This window comes from Bactrocera oleae, chromosome 4, assembly GCF_042242935.1.
Source record: "Bactrocera oleae isolate idBacOlea1 chromosome 4, idBacOlea1, whole genome shotgun sequence".
In the NCBI taxonomy this organism is placed as follows: Eukaryota; Metazoa; Arthropoda; class Insecta; order Diptera; family Tephritidae; genus Bactrocera; species Bactrocera oleae.
The window spans coordinates 72,412,993-72,433,750 of NC_091538.1; the positions used below are offsets into that span (position 1 = coordinate 72,412,993).

Consider the following 20,758-nt stretch of genomic DNA (forward strand, 5'->3'; position numbering starts at 1 on the left):
TATTCTTTGCCATCATCGTTGTTGAGTATAGAGGTGAATTTTTTTGATCCTATAAAAATAAAGTGGCAACTCATACGGTTGTCAGCTGTCAGTTGTCAGAAAAGTCAAATCGATTTAATTAAAAAAACTTCATTTGTGTTTGGATTTTACGATTAAAGCCAGAAAAATGTCTGCAATTCTCTCACAAGTTTTTCGTCGTCAAATTGCTATTAGCTTAAATAGATCCCAGGCTGGAGTTACTGCCGCCACCGCTGGCGACCACTCAGGTAAATTTTTGGATTTTTTTTGATTTAGTTCAGGTTACCAAGTAGGAGGTTATGTAATTTTTCTAATATGTAAGTTAGTAGTTTATAAGTAAAAAATTTTTTCTTCTAATAGGTGGTTACAAAGTTTGGAAGCGTCTCTCATTCCTCGTTGCAATTCCTGCTGTAGGTCTTTGCATGTTGAATGCATACCTCAAGCATCAGGAAGAGCACGACCATCCTCGCGCGGAATTTATCAAATACGAGTATTTACGTCGTCGCGAGAAGCGTTTCCCATGGGGTGAAGGCAATAAAAGTTTGTTCCATAACCCCCATGTCAACCCACTGCCCGATGGTTATGAGCATTAATTTATAAAGCACAATAGCGCGTAGCAAAACTAGGGAGGAGCATACTACCGTATATCTTGAATGGACCAGCTCAATTTACTCCGGGTATATTGTTGCTTTGGCTTACTGTCATTTTATGAAAAATTGTATTCCATCAATGATTTTATTAATAAAAAAATAATTCCATCGTAAATTGGGATGAAAAAAGCAATAATTTTGTGGCAATCACCGCGATAAACACTAATATATATAATATAATATAAATTTATAAAATGGAAAAACCCACCATGCATACCAATCATTCATAAATAATACAAATACCAATAATAATTAATGTACTTAGTGTGTACAAATGATATTGTGTAAGTATATATTTACCATATTTCATTTCATAATATTTGAATGCAGAATATATTACATTTTTATTTAGACGACTTGGGGAAATTTCCATCCTTAATTCGTATGAATTTTCCTTCATTAATCCGTATGCGACTATCTTTAGCCATATCAACTGCTTCAGCTTTTGTTAAAATTTTTTGTATCCGAACACTTTTTGCACCTGCCTTCGTTCTGACAACAATATTTTCGACGCTTTTTACTGGATATACTCCATCTTTCTTAGGTATTATAGCTTTAGAATCAGTGTGTTTGCTTCTTGAGCTTACATTTTCCAAGCTTTTTGAAATTTTGCTAGTTGTAGGGGTATCATTTTTATAATTATCATCGCATGGCCCATTCTTCTTATTTGTTGTAAGAGAAACTGAGGTAGGCCTACCTCTTTTGACCACTAAATTCTGATTTTCAATAACCCTTGTAAGAGATTTCTGAGATGTGCTTCGCTTCGCATTCTGAGGGTTTCTGTTGGTGGCTTTACCGCGCATTGGAATGATTTCATTTTCAAGAACTTTCACTTTTTCCTTGCTAGGGTTAACTTTACTTTTTTTTATAACGGGTTCTTGGTCTTCGTTTATCTCAGATAAGACTTCTGCAACCATCTCCTCGTCAGCACTTACGAATTCTTCTAATTTTAGATACTCTGCCTCATACTGTTCCTCGTCTTCTGTTTTAGCCATTTTGGTTTCATCAAAGTTCTTCTGCTTTTCATTATTTAAACCTGAAAAATGGATCAAATTAAATACATATACAGTTGTATATAAAAAATAATAATTTTACTTTTATTTGTGTTAGTATCCAAATTATCATCGTCATCATAAAGAAATTCTTCAATAGTTTCTTCAAATTCTTCATCGCTATAATTTTTCTCTCGTTTTGTATTCTTTTCATCTTCGTTATATGCTGCTACATCAGTGGCGTGTGCGCTTTTAACGTGATAATTTTGTTCATTATATGTAAGGAATATCAAATCGCAGAATTCACAAGGGAAAGACTCATTATTGGCATGTTCCATAATGTGTGATGTCACTGAATTTACATCCTCAAAGGCTTGTTGACAGAGAGGGCAAATCAAAGTATCGGTAGCATGTACTGTTGAATGCATAACAAGCTCGTTACAAGTCCTATACACCTGGTCACATTCGTTACATGAGTACATAACAACACTTTCCTTGTGGGTGCGCATGTGACGCGACAAATGATGTGAAAGCAAATATGATTTCGGGCAAAACTTGCAGGGAAAAGGTCGGCTACCTGCATGTGCAACCAGGTGACGAGCCAATTTCGATTGTGTGCAGAAACTTTTATCACAATATTGGCAAGGGTAAGGCTGTTCCCTCGAATGAACCACCTGAAATACATACATATGTACATACATTACATTTACTGAGTCTAAAATGGTACGAAAAACAATTTAAGTTACCTCATGACGTTCCAAACCTTGCTTGAAGGCAAATGCTTTGGAACACACCTTACACTTAAAGGGACGATTTTTCCGATGTCGCTCGGCGTGCTTTTCCATAGCATCCTTCGACAAGAATGCTTTCTCACAGAATACGCAAAGAAATTTAGGTATATCTGTGTGTATTTTTTCATGCCTTTGCAAAAGTGCTGGTCTAGTGAATCCTCTTTCACAAACGGTGCACTTGTACTTTCGTTCACCCGTGTGTATAACTGTATGTTTTTGAAGATCATATTTAGAGAAGAACGAACGGTCACAGTCTGTGCATGGATAATGTCGTTCACGTGTGTGATTTACTAAATGGATATCACGCAGTTGCAATAGTGGGAATGTACGGGAACAGTATGGACATGGAAAAACATTTGTCTTTACAGGTGCTGCGTTTTTTATAGGATCAGATTCATTTTCATACGGCTCATTTGGATCCAATATTTCGGTAACAATGGAAACGTTACCGTCCTCATCATGCTTTACTTCCGGTAGCTTGAGCCGTGGTTCGGCATCTACGTCAGCTTCTTTATTGAGTATACGCATCGAGGATTTATTTAGAAGTTTAGGCTTCTTTTTTATTATGTTGGTAGAAGTACTTGCTGGAGTGACTTCATAGTCTTCAGTTTCCAGTTTGGTAAACTCGCCATCTTCAGAAGCTATTAAGCGTTGTACATCGTCAAATGAAATCTCTTCATTGTTCTCTACTTTTGTAAGAAAGCTAAATGTTTCTACATTTTTATTCTTTTTCAAACGAGCTGGAACTGGTGGTTCTGGTAGCGGAGCCGGGTTTGAGTTAAGAATTTTTCTGGGAGTTGATACTGACAAACTTGATGATTTAATATTTGTTACTTTCGAAATAACTATAGCAGTACTTTGTTGTGACTGTGATGGTTGTTGAGATTGCTCCTTACTAGCAGGGTTTTTCATTTGTTGAATGGGTTTTTTATTTTCCTTGTGCGTAGTTAATTGTTTTTGTAAAAGTTCTGGCGGTATTATTGGTTTCATTAAAGGGGAAGGCCATTCGCCCAAAAGTGGAACTTGACTCAACAGATTTTCCGCCCTTTTACACATTTGTTTAAAACGGTAGCAATAGTCAAATGTCAATCGGCATTTCAAACACACTGTAGAGGGCATCCCGTCATTGAGAAAAACCTAAAATTATTTATTACCATTATTTAAGATAGGAGGAAGTTGAAATTAGGAGAATATTATTGGTGTGCAAAATATTGCCCGAATAGATTTGGATGATGCTGTTATGGTGAAATTTGTATACTGGATAAAGATCAAGTCCCGTTTCGGTTATTTTACGTTTATTCAACTTATGTTAACTTTTTTACAGTTTATTGCAATCTCAACATTTAAATATAATACAATACCGGATATTTCACTTAATCTTTTTTTATTTGCAGTTACAGAATGAATCAAATGAATTGAAAGTAAAAATAAAATGTGTTTCCTATATCATGCGGTAAGCCCCAAATGTTGGAATTGCACTAAGTTTTGTATATTACATTAATATATACCAACATATTATTATACGCTAGGGTTTTGTATGATGCGTATAATAACGTTTTTTTTAAATTTTAATGTAATATACGAAAGTTAGTGTGCTTCCAACATATGGGGCTTAACGTTAAAAACTACGTTATTCTACCAGAGAACTTAAACAAGTTTGTTGTTTTAAGTTCTCTGATTCTACGTTCTCTGGCATTGTTTTGTTCTGATTCCAAGATTGCGCGGCGTCTCACGTTTATCAGCTTTTGTTTATTCTTCTTTGGGTTTTAAATTCGCTTGCAGTATGCAACGTTCTCTGTCTGCATATCAATACATTTGATTGCATGTAAACGAATAAGAATAAAATGAAAAGGTCTGACATATGTCTGTAATAACAATGTATATTTCTGAGCATTTAATGCTCAGCTCTGTTCGCGCGCCACTGTTAAAAACTCTTCTTCCGAGCTAGCTGAGGTGAAATCCACTCAGCGAGGTTTGTGTGGTTGGTCGACGTTCACATTGTGACTCTTTTGTCGTTTATTATCGACACATTCTCGAGATCAACTCGAATCGATTTTTTTCAGTCATTCCATTTCACAAAATTGTCGCAAATGATTGTGCGGTTCGACTACGCGACACTTAGACCGTATCGCATATTTTATTTGTATGTTGGAATGGTGGTATCACATTTTGTTTAGAAGGAATTACCATGAATGTATTACAAAATATTTATGAATTAATTATATCTTGTTTTAAATAAATTGATATTCGACTTCAATCCTTTGCGTTTAAAAGAAATATAAAAATATAAACGCCTCTTAATATATTTAGGTAAATGTAAAAAAGTAAAAGTAACTCAATTTTTTTATATATGAAATATATATTATTATTTTTGAGTTTCTTACTTTTATTCTTATTTAACATTTTCCAAAATATTTCTATTATTCTATGCATAATTGCATATTACATACAAAAAATTGGCAAAAAAATTCAAATCTCTGAACGAATCGTATATATTCATTTGAAAAAGAGCACTCTGCCAATCTTGAAAAGTATTTCAAAATGAATAGGAGTGCAGCTGCTACAAGCACAAAAGGAGACAAAAAAAGTCCGTGTGTGAACCTGCACTTAGATTTTGACAATTCACACGCTTATCCGCAATTGAACCTTTTCTATATTTCTACGTTCTCTGTCTGCTATTGCTTTTGTTTGTAATTTTGACTTTTGAGTCAGTTGAGTAGTGGAAGTGCAGTTTAGTGATAAATTTATCCCTGTACTGACCTCAAGTTAAATTACGTACGGTGATGATCGAAAAGTGGTATATCCATTTTTGGTAGAGAATTGTTTTATTAAGACTAATAGTTGACTAAATATCTCAATTGGGAATGAATTAAACGAAAATCTTTCATCAAAGCAACAGCTGCCGCGCGCAGGAGCAAAATACATCGAATACAATAAGTGCTGCAGTTTTGCTGAATGCATTACCTAGCTTTAGGTCACTCAACTATAGCTTGCCTACAAAGGAAATATAAACTACGCAGATTTTTAATATCAATCAAAATTAAGAAGTAGCGCTATACAAAACGTTAGTCAAAGGAAAAACCGACTAAAAAAAAATATCCCTACTGTTCTAACAATCGTATCGAAATAACGTGATGACGGACGAGTGTATTGCCATAAACTACGAATACATAAGGAGAAATGAAAATACAAGCATGTTGATGCAAAATATAGATAAAATAGATGCACAACCAACGGGACGAGAAAAACCCACTGGCAGTGCAATTAATTCATTTGGAGTCAATAATGGCAGCAGTGGAGTAGGTGAAGATGTTAGTGCAGGGTATGTATTAATAATGCAGATAAATAGTAATCTCAACAATTTTTTGAGCGTTATGTGTTAGTCAAAATAGCTATTCAAATTTTTATTTTAAAATAAGTTCAACATTTTTTAAATGTTGTCACTGTTTTGTGCCGCGTGTAAGATATAGTTTGCTGATATGTTTATCTAATAGTATATTAAAATTAAGTTTTTTTTTTATTTATAGTTTTTTCACTATAAAGAAGTTATTGCACGCTTTTGCGATCTAAATTGAAAGTAAAATATAACTATTAATCGCAATTTTAGCAAATATTAAATTTTCGGTTCACAATATGATATAAAAGTAAAGAACCAAATTTTTTGTCTGCCAAAACTATTGCAAAGCTAGAACTTGAACTTTGTATCAATAAATAATAATAATATACGTGTGATAAGCCTTGTGGTCTAACATTTTTTTTATATTGTTACAGATTCCACAAATATACTGCGTATATGCCTACTGAACGTCACGCTAGCCAATATAATATGAATCATAAGAATCGGGGTCTTGCTCTAATTTTTAATCATGAAAGTTTTGATATACCATCTCTGAAACCTCGTCAAGGTACCAATGTAGACTGTGAAAATCTTAGTGCTGCTCTGAAGAAATTGCATTTCCAAGTTAACACTTTTAAAGACTGCAAATTGAGAGAGATTCTAAAGCATGTGGACCATGGTAAAAAAAAAATTGTTACATTTATTTTATTCAAATCTTTTATCAATATCTTCTTTTCTAGCTGCCTCTCAAGATCATACTGATAATGACTGCGTCGTGGTGGCCATATTATCACATGGTGAACATGGATATCTGTACGCAAAGGACGTTCAATACAAATTAGATACCATTTGGCACTATTTTTCGGCTCATACTTGCCCCACTCTGGCCGGAAAGCCTAAATTATTTTTTATTCAAGCTTGTCAAGGCGACCATTTTGATCCTGGGGTTTTGATGTGTAGAACCGAAACTGATGGCGAAACATCAATGAGTTACAAAATTCCTGTACACGCTGATTTTCTCATTGCCTATTCTACCATACCTGGCTTCTACTCATGGCGCAATACTACTAATGGCTCGTGGTTTATGCAATCACTAGTGGAAGAGCTGAATAACAATGGCAAAAAACATGATATACTGACATTACTAACATTCGTTAATCGGCGTGTTGCTGTCGATTTTGAATCATGCGTTCCAGATTGTCCGATAATGCATCAGCAGAAACAAATTCCATGTGTTACTTCGATGTTAACGCGTATATTGCGCTTCACAGACAAACCATCTAAAACCACATAAATTACACATTAACATTTGGACATCTGCTGCAAATAGCGGAGTGTGCATCTCGATTAAAAGAAGAAAAGTATTTTTGTAGTAATGTACAGATGTTACATTACTTTCGAACTGAAAGAAGTGGATACATACATAATCATTTAGCAATCATTAATTTATGCAACTGCATACAAACACCTCAAAAGTGTATTAAAATGCAGAGACTGAACTGCTTCCCATATTCATTGCTTTAATTTTGCCATTTATTGAAATTTATTGTATTTTGAATAACATACAAATGAGAGTAATTGTATTTTTAATATAAGATTGAATTGACTTGAATTAAGTAACGGTGTTTTAGCTATGCAAAAGTTTAGTTGATCCGTTTGATAGCAATATTTTATAGGTGTGCGTCTTTGATACAGAGCAAATTATTGAATGGTAAAATATAAAATGGCTAAGATTGGCAAAATATAATTTTTTTAATGTATTAAAAAAAATTTACCAAAGTTTGCGTATGAGTGCCACTTTGTTTGGAAGTGTTTAAGTGGTCTCAGAAAGCTCTGTTCCTCACGTACGATGACCTATTCATGTCTCGGCTGCTATATTTACCACTTCGTATCTCTGGATTGAAACTGATTTGCAATTTTTAGCATATTCATCAAAATATTCAATATATAAATATGTTTTGTTTTCAAAATAGTAACTTAAAGCGCGCATGTTCTGCATTTTATACTTCTATGAAGTTGTGTTACACTAGCACAGATCAAAACAAATCTAGTTATTTAGAAACAAACCAAAGGCTCTAGCTATGATTCCGAAAAATATATTTTGCGTACCTATGATGTTCGCTTGTTCACTTTATTGAAAAATAGATTACTTACTTCAATAGAAGCAACTGCCATTATTTCCACCGACAGTGGGAGTAATGATTTAACTGGAGCGTCCTTCGCGTAAATGTTAGTTAGATCGTCTACTCCTTGAGTAAGGCAGAAGCGACAAATGGCTTTTGTTTTTAACTCTGCTGTTAGAGCTTCTCGTTGCACCTCACTGGTTGCCATTGTTGTAATACAATTTTACTGAACTTCACAGGATTAACTTTTAAAGAAAGTGATATTTCGAACAAATTATTTACAAATTAATGCAATTTTTGTTCATTCACAAAAATGGTGGATGTTGGCTTAGATGCAAAAACTTGTCAAAGTGTGGCATTTCGAAAAGTCTTCGAAAATATTCGTAGACACAAAATTTCGATAATATGAGTTTAAATCATTACTATTTTCTAAATTATCTGTTGTATTAATATGCATAACATTGTACAACATTTAATATCTCAAAAGAATTTTGAAATTCAAATTACAAACTGTTGTATTAAAAAGTTTAAATTTTAAAGTAAATATTATTATTCTCTGGTGTATAATGCTTCATTGCACACAGCCCAATCGAAATGAGTTATTTCACTCATGGATGGCGCTGTACTCGTTATCCGATACAAATACTAAATTGCCAATATATTAAGGAATAAAGTGCATTAATTTGAGGTAACTCAAGATCTCATAAAATACAATGGGACAATACTGATATAAAATACAATGGGATATATACATATGTAAAGTTAGCTTTTATTATTTTGAATACCTTGATATACAACTAGCATTAAGAATGATTACTTTTGATTACACTCCTTAAATGTATTCCAACTGCTGATGTTGGAATCAACTCTGATTGCTCGTTTGACAATACTGCGGATATATTTCTGACATTAGAGCGGCATTTGTTTGTTTGTTACATTACATATTAGTGAATAATATTAAAATAAAAATTCATAATGTACAATGGTGAATGTAGCATACTTATAAAGGATATTAAACCTGGATTAAAAAACATCAATGTCATTTTCATAGTATTAGAAATTGGAACCGCCACTGTAACTAAAGAAAATAGAGAGGTGCGGAATTTTAAAGTTGGTGATCATTCTGCTTGCATCAATGTGTCCATTTGGGATGAGCCAGGCAAACTTATAGCACCAGGTGATATCATCAAGTTAACGAAGGGATATGCATCAATTTGGCGTCACTGTTTGACACTTTATTCTGGAAAGAATGGAGAAGTTTATAAAATAGGAGAATTTTGTATGACTTTCAACGAGCAAATAAATATGAGTGAACCCAAACGACCCGATCAACAGCAACAACAATCACAGGGTCTAGCTGGTATTGTTGGGAATCCTCAGTTATTGCCAAATACAGGTGTCGCCACGGGTCCAACAGTTGGGCCAAATACTACTAGTGTCGTGGCATCCACGCAACAAGTGTCTCAAGCCGGCAGTAATGGTAGTCTTGTAACTTCGAGTCAAGTAGGGCAAAGATTGATTGGAGCTTCTTTGGGAGGAGGCATTCAACAAGCGGGGGGTACAACTACTGCGAAATCAAGCAACATTCAGCAAATAGGACAAACACCTCAAAAACAACAGCTTACTAGCGGATTAAGTGGCCAAATGCCTGGTAATACAAACGTCAGCACCTCAGTGCAACCAACAACACAAGTAGTGACTGTAGCTACTACAGGCGTTCAATCACAAAGTAGCAAGCCAAGCCGAGGAGGACGCACTGGAGCAACACGTTCTAGTAACCTTAAGAATGAACGCAGATGAAAAATACTAATATATTTATAAACGTATTTTTAACTTCTAAACTTGCATTCATATACATAATGAAGAACAAAGTTAATACTTATTCAATAAAATATAGCATAATTTAATTCTTAAAATTCAATCTTCACATATATATAGTTTACGACAGCACTGGGTTATATATTTGGGTAGTAACATTTCTGAAAATCCACATATTTTTTTTGGACGAATGAGATAAGTCAACAAATGTAGACTGAACCAAGTGTGTTGAATTTTCGGATCTTTTGGATTAGAGCCCATAGCAAACTTATCGTTAAAGTGAACTACATCTATTCCTTCCTTGATAAAACCTCGCAAAGTATCATTTGATATAATGCTGTTTAGGGTATTGGTAAATGTATCTATGCATATCCTTGTTATATATTGATCTAGAGCAATGTAAAAAAATAAATTTGTGAAAACAATATTTCGAGTATAAATATATGGATTTGGAATATATACCCCTTATAAGAAAAATTAATTTCGGCTTCTCTTTTTCTTTGGTCCAAGAAAATGCAGTTACAGTAATATGGGAATCTTCTGACATGTCTATCACCGTTGGTTTATTTTCTTCTAGTTCCCTGATACGTTCTGGTGATGTCGATTTAAGTAACTTAAATTAACACAAATTCATTCTTTATTTTAGATTGCACATAATTTTACCAAAGTTTACTCACCAAGAGTTCTTTTGATTCGTTAATAATTCGGAGGGTAGAATACACAATTCCACACCAATCTTCTGGAAAATTGCTTAAACATTTAGGGCTGGCCAGCAATAATGGTGATTTTCGATCCTGTATAAAAATGAGATTAATTAAAACAAAAAATATATTAATATAAATATGTATACCAAATGTTTTTCCGCGAATTCCTCCAAAGCTACTGGTTCACCGAAATTGTTTAATAACATGATTTCTCAACTAAATATGAATACAGTAATTCAAATTATATCAATGACACTGTAGCACTGAGCACCCGTGCTCAGCACACTGTTATTCACAATATTCGTACGAAATACTTTTAAATACGAACTTTTTTATTTATGAGTATTTCCATTTATATAAACTTTCGAAATCCAATACAAAATGAGTGGGGTTGGTAAAATTTCCGTAGTTATTTTTAAAATGTTCAGTACATTTACATTAAACGTATTAACTATGCGTTGTATTGAAAGTAAAAATATTTATGTACATGACATTTGTGAACTATTCTTTTCATATTTGCGAATGCGATGCTCATATATATGGATATTGTTTTGTTTACGTGTAGCTTGTGAACAGTTGAGTAAAATTTTTTATTACATTTTGTAAACTATGCGGCTTTTGCTTTTAATCGCTTTATTGGCTTTAGTGCCAAAAACTTTATCAAAAAAGGCAGAAGTTGACAAAAAACCTGAGTGGGCAAAAAAGGATATTCGTGATTTTACGGATGCTGACATGGAGCGTCTGCTAGACCAATGGGAGGTTAGTAAAATTTTTATAGCTTTTGCAAAAAAATATAACTTTGGCTTTGGGTGAAATATTTTCAGGAAGATGAAGAACCATTAGAACCCGATGAGTTGCCTGAACACTTGCGCCCTCAGCCAAAAATTGACTTATCTAATCTCGATAGCAAAAATCCAGAAGAGTTCTTAAAAGCTTCTAAAAAGGGGCGTACACTAATGACATTCGTTTCTGTGGATGGAGATCCAACACGGGAAGAAGCTGACACAATTACAAAGTTGTGGCAGACAAGTCTATGGAACAATCACATACAAGCTGAACGATATATGGTGGATGATAATAGAGCTATATTTCTTTTTAAAGACGGTTCTCAAGCTTGGGACGCAAAAGATTTTTTAATAAAACAAACGCGTTGCAAAGGAGTTACAATCGAAAATAAAGAATATTCCGGTGAATGGAGCACCAGCAATGACTCTGCAAAAGAAAAACAAGAATTATAAAATTATATTTTCCACTTTCTTTAGAGATTATCTTATTTTAAATAAAAGCTGTTTTCAAAATACGTTTAAGCTAAAAATGGAAGTTCATATTTTTGCAAATTAATAAAAATGTATTTGATATCATTAAAATTACGGTAATATGTGCTATAGATATAGTTCTGAGTAGATTTTGTCTTCAAATTGGTTTTATGTATTTTTTAAATAACTTGTAGTTTCGTTTTCCAACTCTTGACTAACACTATTGTGAATCTGTCTTTAACTCAATTGCACGTTTTAATGACAGTTTCGACCCTTAAATTTGACCGATCCGGATTTATTTTCTTCCACTAATTCAAAACCATTCCGTTTAGAGAATATATATAAATTAATAGTTATCATAATGCCCGTTCAAGCGAAAATAGGTCCATCAATTTTGAATGCGGATTTGGCTGACCTGGCTAATGAATCGCAAAAATTGCTAGATAATGGTGCAGATTATCTCCATCTTGATGTAATGGATGGTCACTTTGTACCGAATCTAACTTTTGGTCACTCGCTAGTCAAGTGCTTAAGGAATAAAATTAAGGTAAATCCAATTATTATTAATGATATTTAATTTTTATACTTGCATGTGTTTCTTATGAATAGAAAGATTTTTTCGAAACTCATATGATGGTATCCCGCCCTCAGCAATGGATTGAACCTATGGCTGATGCCGGTGTAAATCTTTATACATTCCATATAGAACCAGTTATGGAAGAAGTTTCAAATGTTTGCCGAAAAGTACGTGAATCAGGAATGAAAGTAGGATTAGCTTTGAAACCAGGTACTGAGGTACGTTATTTGCCATGTATATTTTTTCAGCAAAGTATATATATATATACAAGTCTTATGTTTGTTAAATATTAAGGTCCAAGTTGTTGAAAGATACGTTGACATGGCCGATTTAGTTCTAATAATGACTGTTGAACCGGGATTTGGAGGGCAATCATTTATGGCAAATATGATGCCAAAAGTAGAGCGGCTACGTAATCATTACCCTAATCTAGACATAGAGGTGGATGGTGGAGTTGGTCCAAATACTATAGAAACTTGTGCGAAAGTAAGTTTTATACTATTTGCATTCACAAGGCATAACTGTTTAAATCGTTGAGAGGATTCAAACGATTTAAAGAGAAATCATAAATCAGTAATTAAAAATCAAAATCACATATCACCAAAATCGAGCAAAGCAATTACGCCTTGTCAGAGTTAAAAACAATTAATAAATAAAATAAAAATCTTTTTAGGCTGGCGCAAATATGATTGTATCTGGAACAGCCGTTATACAAGCTCCTAATCAGCGCGATGTTATAAACATGCTTAGAGACACAGTTAAAAAATACACTAACAACGCATGCACACATGTACATTAAATATATGACTGGTTGTTTTTTACATATTCGAGAAATGAATAGTGATAGGTGCCTCATAAATGTGAGATACGCTTGCGGATTCATGTACATACATACATATGTTATTTTTACAAATACACTAACTATATATGACTTGTTGTTTTGCACATATTCGGGAAATTAATAATAACAGGTGCCTCATAAATGTGAGGCACCCTTGGAGGTTAAGGTCTGTTATTTTTACAAAAACTGCATATTTTATAAGAATTTTATAGAATAATATTAAATAAAAAATAATAATTTCCAACAAAATGAAAATTGCCTTTCATTAATAAAACAAAATTTGTTTGTGCCACTTATTTATTTTTATTAACATTTATGTATGTATATATTCAGTTTTTATTCCTTTATCTCATATATGGTATATGTGTATGTAAGTATTATATCTATATACATAGATACATATATTATATACTTTGCATTAAAGTATGCGTTATATTAGTTTTTGTGTTCTCTTATCACTTGCATTGTCATGTGTTTATTAATTCGCTCTGAACTTTTTTTATAACTATTGATGCAAGCAGGTGTACCAAGAGCGGTTTAATCATTATTATCAATTAATATGTATAATATGAACATACATATGCATTTTTAAAGTCACTCAAGTAAATTTATTTTGACTCAAGCTCTGTTATATATAGGGTATATATTGCAAAGCATTTCTTATTTTCATATTATTGTCATCACTTGTGTTAAAATAAAAATATGATTAATGAAATTCTATTCTGATTATATATCACTACGTCTGAGCACATGCATATTAAAAATTAAACATACAAATAAAACAGATTTCTTCTGAAGCTCATATGGAAATATTTTAAAGTCGCTTAAATGCGAAAACTCGCAATACAAATAAAAGTTAAGGCAATCAGTTCAGATTTACTATAGCACATACGTATATATATGTATGTACATATACTTTCTGAATAATTTTGAAATTGTTGCATAACTGATGTTAATTTTGACCTCTTCCTACATCCGTGGTTTGGTATTTGTGCATTTTTAACAAGTGCGATTATGTTATTCTATTCTTATGATGTTTAGCTTCCAGCATGTAAACAGTATTGTTTCTTATATGCAAAAAAAGTTAAAAAACTATGCTGTTGTTGAGAAACAAAAATAATAATTTATAATCAATATGGGTGTACTTCCTATAAAAGTAATATAATTTGTTGTGCTTTATGCAAATTATTTTATTGACTTATTGTAAACTTGCGGAATAGTTTGCCTAGTTATATGCATGCAGGTTTTGCATATACATATATGTGAGATTTTAACATGAGTTTGCATGACTGAGTGCATAAAAGGAACGAAAAGAAATGTTCAATTATGGGATTTGAGAATGTACATAGTTAAATAAAATTTGTGTGTATAAGTACATATGAAAGTATGTATGTATTGGGTTTGTTTCAACATACAATTTTACGTTTGGAAGTGTATACTCGTATATGTAAGCATATTATTTCCATTTTTGTCTTAACTACATATGTATATAATACTATAAGTTTTATAGTTTCACCTTTGTTTTCGACATCATCACTATGTCGTATGTATGCAAAGTATAAAAGTAAAGCAGTTTTTGACTTTATCAGAATGATCACATTAAGTTGTTTTCTTTTTGCATTCACTACTTGTATGTTTTCTTTATGTTTTAGTCTAATACCATTGTTTATATTCATATATTCATTTATGATATTTATGTATGTATGTATAAGTATATGTATACTATATCTATGTATAACTATAACAATACATGCACATTTTTGTATATATATGTATTTGTTTATAATGGATGATTGTACATAACATATTTTATTGTCGTATTTGGTTTTTTTTTGTATATTATTTAATGTTTTTTAATCTCTAAAACATGCATGGTAAGCTTTTGCTGCACGCATTTCTCAATTTTGTCTACAATTTCTAACATACAAACATGTACTTTTGATATATTATACTTTAGTTACAATATTGTAATTCTTTGCTAAGGGTATAAATATTCATACATAGTACTTGCGCTAATTGGAGTATTAGTTGTGTGATAGCAAACAGTATATATGCTGGTAAATATACCGCCCTTATAAGTAAATATGTATGGGTGTGTCTGGCTCCTACTTTTATTGGTTATATGCTTCGTACATTATTTATGTATATAGTCCCACTTACAGACATACATATGTATGTATGTCTATATTCAGCATGGAATTTAATCACAAACAAACAATCTATTTTTATTTTGTTATTTGCCATAAATCGTTTGAAATTTGCGCCACATATTTTAAAATAGTAAATATTCACATTCTTTTTATATTCTTTCTACCACAAATTTTGCATGTATTATAGAATATAGTATATGTATATGTATGGTTTATACATAATATACATATATTTGTTTGTGTATATATAAATTCAAGTATACAACACTTCGTTCGAAATTATAAAGCTGTGTGAATGTGCGTATATGTGCACTTCATTTCATACATGTCTACATACACTTGTACAATCTATATGAAAACATACATACATACGTTCACATATGCATACAATAATATGAATTTTCTTAACTAAATTTCAGCCAGGCAAAACAGATAAGAAGCGGAAAAGTCAATTAAAAATAAGATAAATAAAAAATAAATTTCCTTGATTTCTTTTATTTCAAATACAAAATTTATCGCTCTACAAAAAGATTTATGATAATTTTTACACATATACATAAAATCCCCCCTTTAAAGTTATATGCAGTTGAAATTAGACATCAAGTGTACTCATCATTCATACAAGTTTGCTGTGCATGAGTTCAGTACAACGTGCCGTATAAGTAACAGAGAATTTATAAGGTACTTGTATGCATGCTGAAGTCATCAATTGATTTGATGTATAACTTTAACTGCGTATAACTTTTCAAGTAAGGCGCCAAATTTTGTATTAGGATAACCTGTAGGTTTATTTGTTTTGAAGATAAAAATTGAATGCAAAAGAAAATAGAAATCATATTTTTAGGGCAAAAACTGAAACTTCAGTGGATGTTTGCAAAAAATAATCGGTCACCATAGTGTATCATATGTGTGCTCGTATACGTTGCTGTTAGTTGTTCCTTGGAAAATTGCATTTAATAGTTCCTTTTATAATATATATGTATGTAAAATGTATGTACATATGTATAACGTCATTCGTGCGTAAAAATATGTGGTTGAGTGAGGTAAAAATCAGCTTTGTTTATTACTTATAGACTGTGGTTGCAGCTCCACATGATACTATGTATTTCTTTTATGTAATTACATTAACATCTAATTGTAAATAGTATAAGTATATGTATGTATGGCTAAATTAGCATTTATATATATCGTGTATATGTATGTATGTATATATAGACAGCATGTATATATTTAATTAATTTCATATTGTTAAAGCTGAAACCCATGCATATATTTCATTTAGTTTTTCTCTTTATTTTTATTATTTTACTAAATAGAAGCTTACAACAAAACGTCGCACTAATATTCGTGTGTTACAATTAATTTATGTTTGTTTTATTGTCGTTTAATTGAAAATAATATTTTCATAAAAACATACTTTTAATTAAAAAAAAAATGGTAGCATTTTTTCACGGACAAAAAAATAAAAAGCGATTCGTACTTCAAATAATTTAAATTATTCTCTTAGCATAATGTTGGTATTCGCTTACAAATTTAGTTATTTACCGTACCATTGTTAGCAAAAATAAATTTTCAATTGTTTTTCGCATTTTAAAATGAAAAATCGCTATTTTTAAATTTTTTTTTGGCCTCAGCCATGCGTGTGCGCATGTACGCAAATTATCTGTTAATGTATAAAAATATTTAAAATCATCACTCCACCTTATTATATAATACAACTTATGGTATTCTACGAATTACAAATTTATTGTCTTCGGTACATTGTCTTTATTTGTTGCATTCCATTTCACCGCTTTGGTTTTGAACTTTATTTTATTGTCTCAATTTTTATTAACATCCAAAGTTCACACATCTAATAGGCATAATTCATTCAGATAGCACAACGCGTATATATGTTCGATTTAGGTACACATACATATGATTGTGTGGATGTGCGTAGAGTATGAATGCATGTGGTTTATGTAACTTTTCTACTTATTAGCTTATTTCCATTAATATACAATAGTTAATTATTTTTGAACATTTGCTCACACAACAATATTACAGTCATTGACTACATACCTCACTACTTTGTATAATATATGTATGTATGCAGTTTCTGCGTCTTACATTAACTAATTTACTTCATGTGTTCTGTATTTTCTTTAATAATTTGTGTGGTATTTTTGCAAGGATAATAGCTTTTTTGCACAGTTTATACGTATACACATATAAAAATTAACTATATATTTCCATTTGCTTATAAAAAATATTTTCTTATCATAACTTTTGTATGTACATATGCATATGTGTAGGTATTTATGCAAATGTGTTTTTTGTGTACATTTGCTCATTCATAGACATGTAACAATTTCACGTTTACATATATGTATGTAGCATATAAATGTGTGTGTATAAGTATTTCATATATACCTATATATACATATATATATAAGTGTGTGTATGTGTATATTTGAGTGGGTATGTTTCAAATTAGAATAATTTTTTTTATTACTACCGTTTTGAGTCGCCGCACAGGCACATACACACTAACATACATGTCAAATGTTATCTTTGATAAGAGAAGTAGATACGTATGTGCATATACATATATGAAAATAAATCATAATCGTCAATTGCATCTTTGCTGTCGCAGCATAAGTATCCACTTCATTCATTACAATACTATGTAAAACTTGAAAGATATGTCAATATTAATTTGTTAAAATGAAAATATGGTGTAAAACTTTAAGCGGTAATAATAAACTACATATTCGTATATACACATGGTGTATAAATATAAAATACTTTTTGTAACTTGTTGTCCATTGTATGTTTGTATGTATGTATTAGTATTTCGTAGACCCTTACGGATTTTGTCACATTTAAACGGTTCCCTTCAAGAAAACGCTGTGAACTTTGTGTCCAATTGACATTTAAATTCGGAAATTGACTTGTTCGCTTAATATGTGTGCATGGTGGTAACAGGTATTGCCCCTCAACACTTTGCCGCCTAATACTAATGTATTACATAAAACTTGTAGTACTTGTATAAGCATAGCTGTTATACACTCTTTGCCTAAATTTAATTTTTTATGTAAACATATTCCATTTTTCAAATGGCAATATGCCACAAGGATATGAATATATATTTGTTGTTTGTTAAATACAAACGAATCGCAACTAAACTATATTGTCTAACACTTTGTAGAAATTTTTCTCTATGTCTAATTTACATATAGTATATATGTATTATTGTCTATCAAAATTCAATATACTTATTTTCGTATATTTTGACTGCCTTCCTTCACGCTATGGTATAAGTAATAATATATATTGAATACCAAACTTACAATTTAATGCCTTTCTTGTGCTGATTTCTTTCACTTTCACTTAAATGTTTAATTTAGGTTTTCTTATAATTGTCGTAGTAATCAATGTCCATTGGACTCCGATTCTGATTGTGATATGGTTTTTTGTTGCGTACTGGTCCAGTTGCTATGTTTGACAGAATATCTGGTCCGCCTGGATGTGCATCATATTTAGACAGCTTCTCTTCATTTTCAGGTTTTGAATATTTAGCCATTTGCTCCTGTATCCACGGCACATACTTAATCACATTCGCATATACGCCTGGCAATTTCGGATGTGCACACATTATGCCCCACGATACGATCCCACCCACAAACCAACGATCCTTTTCACCCGGATAAGGGCAGAGGAGCGGACCTCCGGAATCACCCTGACAATTATTAACTTCATTGATATTTATATCGGTATTTTGCATTGGATTCGTATACCTGACAAGCATCCTTTCCTCCTTCCTCGTAGCCGGCGCATATCATTCCATCCGATACTGTCAGATTATCAAGCCAAACATCGCATTGCTGACGACCAATAATCGGGACTTGCACTTCATTGACAATTGGTTCGTATGTGGATTTTGCTGAAATACGTATATTTATGAGTTAAGTTTTATAAACTGATCTAGACCTTCCCTTGACGATGATTCGGTTTAAAAATACAAATAGTAAACCACAATTGATAAAATTTTGTAAAAAATCTTTTTCGATCCCTTTTTGGAACTTCTTGCTTAAAGTGCCTTAAGGCGACAGCAGTTTTCACGGTCATAACTATTGTTTTTCATATCTATGATTATAAATAATTATCTTCACTAGCTTTTGCTCGAGTGCAAGGCAAGTACAATTGTGGTGTACCACTTGGCAACTCCATACAAATATTACATTAAATTTCAATCGTATAGTTAAATATAAATGAATCATAATCTTACGGTCTTTATTGTCCCGCTTTCCCCAACCGATCACTGTGCACATTTGATCCGGCTTGAGTTTAATTCCGGGTGGCGGCAGACAAACAGGCAATAAATGCTCATGGAATGCGACTCTAGTGGCCAACTGAAAGCGTATAGCATAAATATTTACATTAAAATGGCTTCAAAATATCTTACGATCATTAATTACTTTGCATGAGTTTAGCTTACTTGAAATAGTGCTATGTCATTGTCATGTGTGATTACGGTATTGTAATGCGGATGTGGTATAACTGTTTTGACTTTAACCTTTTGCCCCGTGTATGTATAAGAGTTTCGGCGCGTTACACCAAGTTGTATGGTCCAATCTTCAAGGTCAATGACGGTATGACTAAAAGAGTTACATACATGTATGAATTATGGTATGTGTATGTTGCCAGATGCCTTTATTTAATTTATTAACTTACTTCCCTATGCAATGCGACGCTGTAAGCACCCATTGATCGGAAATTAGAACTCCCGCACAGTAAAATATTTTTTCGGGCCCTCCTAAAATTGCGGCCAAAAATGGCCAAGTGCCTGGATTGGCCTGTGAGCCACCAATGATGCGGCGAGATGGTTTGTGGCGTCCACGTTTAACTTTTCCGCACTCTAAAATATTAATTACATTTCAAAATTACAATGGAAAATCTATTTTCGACTGTTTGCGAAATTCACCGTAATTTGCACAAGTTAATTCAGCAACTGGATAATCCTCATCGGGCGAGCAACTTGAGAATTCCTGCATCAAATTTGAATGTTTCTTCGCATACATATTCCAAATATCAGTCGATACATTTATGGATGCCATAAGCGATCGGTGTGTTTTGAGTGTTACCACACTCGTGGCATTAACGGCACTGTAACCCAACATAGAGCATACGGCTGAAGGAGATACCGCGCGATCCCAGTTCTTAACACAAGCTGGCGTCCACATTTGTGTGCTTATACGATAGAATTCCAACATGCCTTTACCTAAATCGCCATTACGATCGCTTAGACGAACTGTTGAGAAGAGCAAATGCATTTTATTTTGGAAATTTTACTATCGTCGACTAAGCACATAATGAAGCTTGGAACTAACGGACAATTAAAGGAAACAATACCACAAAGACTCGATGGTAGTCGTGTTTTCGCAAATAAAGGAGGTTAGTTAAGTATTAAGTAATTTGTTTCTCTCTTTACGACATTGTCTGAAGCCCACTATATGCTT

At 32.4% G+C, this 20,758-nt stretch overlaps 8 protein-coding genes across 12 annotated transcripts in view; 5 read left to right on the plus strand and 3 right to left on the minus strand.

Annotated features, from left to right (window-relative positions):
- The first annotated feature begins 78 nt into the window (after positions 1 to 78).
- On the plus strand, positions 79 to 804 carry levy. The gene is made up of 2 exons (XM_014246942.3): positions 79 to 266; positions 379 to 804. Exons 1-2 carry the CDS (start codon positions 167 to 169, stop codon positions 609 to 611), a joined length of 333 nt encoding a protein of 110 aa, XP_014102417.1. The 5' UTR covers positions 79 to 166; the 3' UTR covers positions 612 to 804.
- pita lies at positions 133 to 8,327 on the minus strand. Its single transcript, XM_014246845.3, has 4 exons — positions 7,943 to 8,327; positions 2,407 to 3,588; positions 1,764 to 2,334; positions 133 to 1,704 (listed from the first exon to the last, which is right to left on the minus strand). The coding sequence occupies exons 1-4, from the start codon at positions 8,117 to 8,119 to the stop codon at positions 1,013 to 1,015; spliced, it is 2,622 nt and encodes an 873-aa protein (XP_014102320.2). The 5' UTR covers positions 8,120 to 8,327; the 3' UTR covers positions 133 to 1,012.
- Positions 5,161 to 7,404, plus strand: Dcp-1 (Death caspase-1). The gene is made up of 3 exons (XM_014246880.3): positions 5,161 to 5,773; positions 6,223 to 6,467; positions 6,529 to 7,404. Exons 1-3 carry the CDS (start codon positions 5,586 to 5,588, stop codon positions 7,080 to 7,082), a joined length of 987 nt encoding a protein of 328 aa, XP_014102355.2. The 5' UTR covers positions 5,161 to 5,585; the 3' UTR covers positions 7,083 to 7,404.
- A 504-nt stretch (positions 8,328 to 8,831) lies between the features above and the next one.
- Positions 8,832 to 10,840, minus strand: LOC106626981 (uncharacterized). Its single transcript, XM_014246905.3, has 4 exons — positions 10,580 to 10,840; positions 10,407 to 10,523; positions 10,192 to 10,342; positions 8,832 to 10,118 (listed from the first exon to the last, which is right to left on the minus strand). Exons 1-4 carry the CDS (start codon positions 10,637 to 10,639, stop codon positions 9,829 to 9,831), a joined length of 618 nt encoding a protein of 205 aa, XP_014102380.2. The 5' UTR covers positions 10,640 to 10,840; the 3' UTR covers positions 8,832 to 9,828.
- Positions 8,887 to 9,827, plus strand: LOC106626974 (SOSS complex subunit B homolog). The gene has a single exon (XM_014246891.3). The coding sequence runs from the start codon at positions 8,887 to 8,889 to the stop codon at positions 9,709 to 9,711; it is 825 nt and encodes a 274-aa protein (XP_014102366.1). The 3' UTR covers positions 9,712 to 9,827.
- A 130-nt stretch (positions 10,841 to 10,970) lies between the features above and the next one.
- boca (LDLR chaperone boca) lies at positions 10,971 to 11,800 on the plus strand. Its single transcript, XM_014246919.3, has 2 exons — positions 10,971 to 11,192; positions 11,258 to 11,800. Exons 1-2 carry the CDS (start codon positions 11,043 to 11,045, stop codon positions 11,669 to 11,671), a joined length of 564 nt encoding a protein of 187 aa, XP_014102394.1. The 5' UTR covers positions 10,971 to 11,042; the 3' UTR covers positions 11,672 to 11,800.
- A 142-nt stretch (positions 11,801 to 11,942) lies between these two features.
- Positions 11,943 to 13,362, plus strand: Rpe (ribulose-phosphate 3-epimerase). Its single transcript, XM_014237014.3, has 4 exons — positions 11,943 to 12,236; positions 12,299 to 12,484; positions 12,561 to 12,752; positions 12,940 to 13,362. Exons 1-4 carry the CDS (start codon positions 12,051 to 12,053, stop codon positions 13,063 to 13,065), a joined length of 690 nt encoding a protein of 229 aa, XP_014092489.1. The 5' UTR covers positions 11,943 to 12,050; the 3' UTR covers positions 13,066 to 13,362.
- Positions 13,363 to 14,932: 1,570 nt separating this feature from the next.
- Corin (corin serine peptidase) overlaps positions 14,933 to 20,758 on the minus strand; it is a 44,140-nt gene continuing 38,314 nt past the window's right edge. For all 5 annotated transcript variants that reach the window (XM_036367556.2, XM_070108546.1, XM_070108547.1 and 2 more), the window contains 6 exons: positions 20,224 to 20,550; positions 19,974 to 20,157; positions 19,738 to 19,897; positions 19,528 to 19,651; positions 19,037 to 19,182; positions 14,933 to 18,978 (listed from right to left, as the gene is read on the minus strand). In XM_036367556.2, coding sequence (XP_036223449.2) covers positions 18,643 to 18,978; positions 19,037 to 19,182; positions 19,528 to 19,651; positions 19,738 to 19,897; positions 19,974 to 20,157; positions 20,224 to 20,550 — 1,277 coding nt within the window. In that variant the 3' untranslated portion in view covers positions 14,933 to 18,642. The remainder of the gene's footprint in view (positions 18,979 to 19,036; positions 19,183 to 19,527; positions 19,652 to 19,737; positions 19,898 to 19,973; positions 20,158 to 20,223; positions 20,551 to 20,758) is intronic.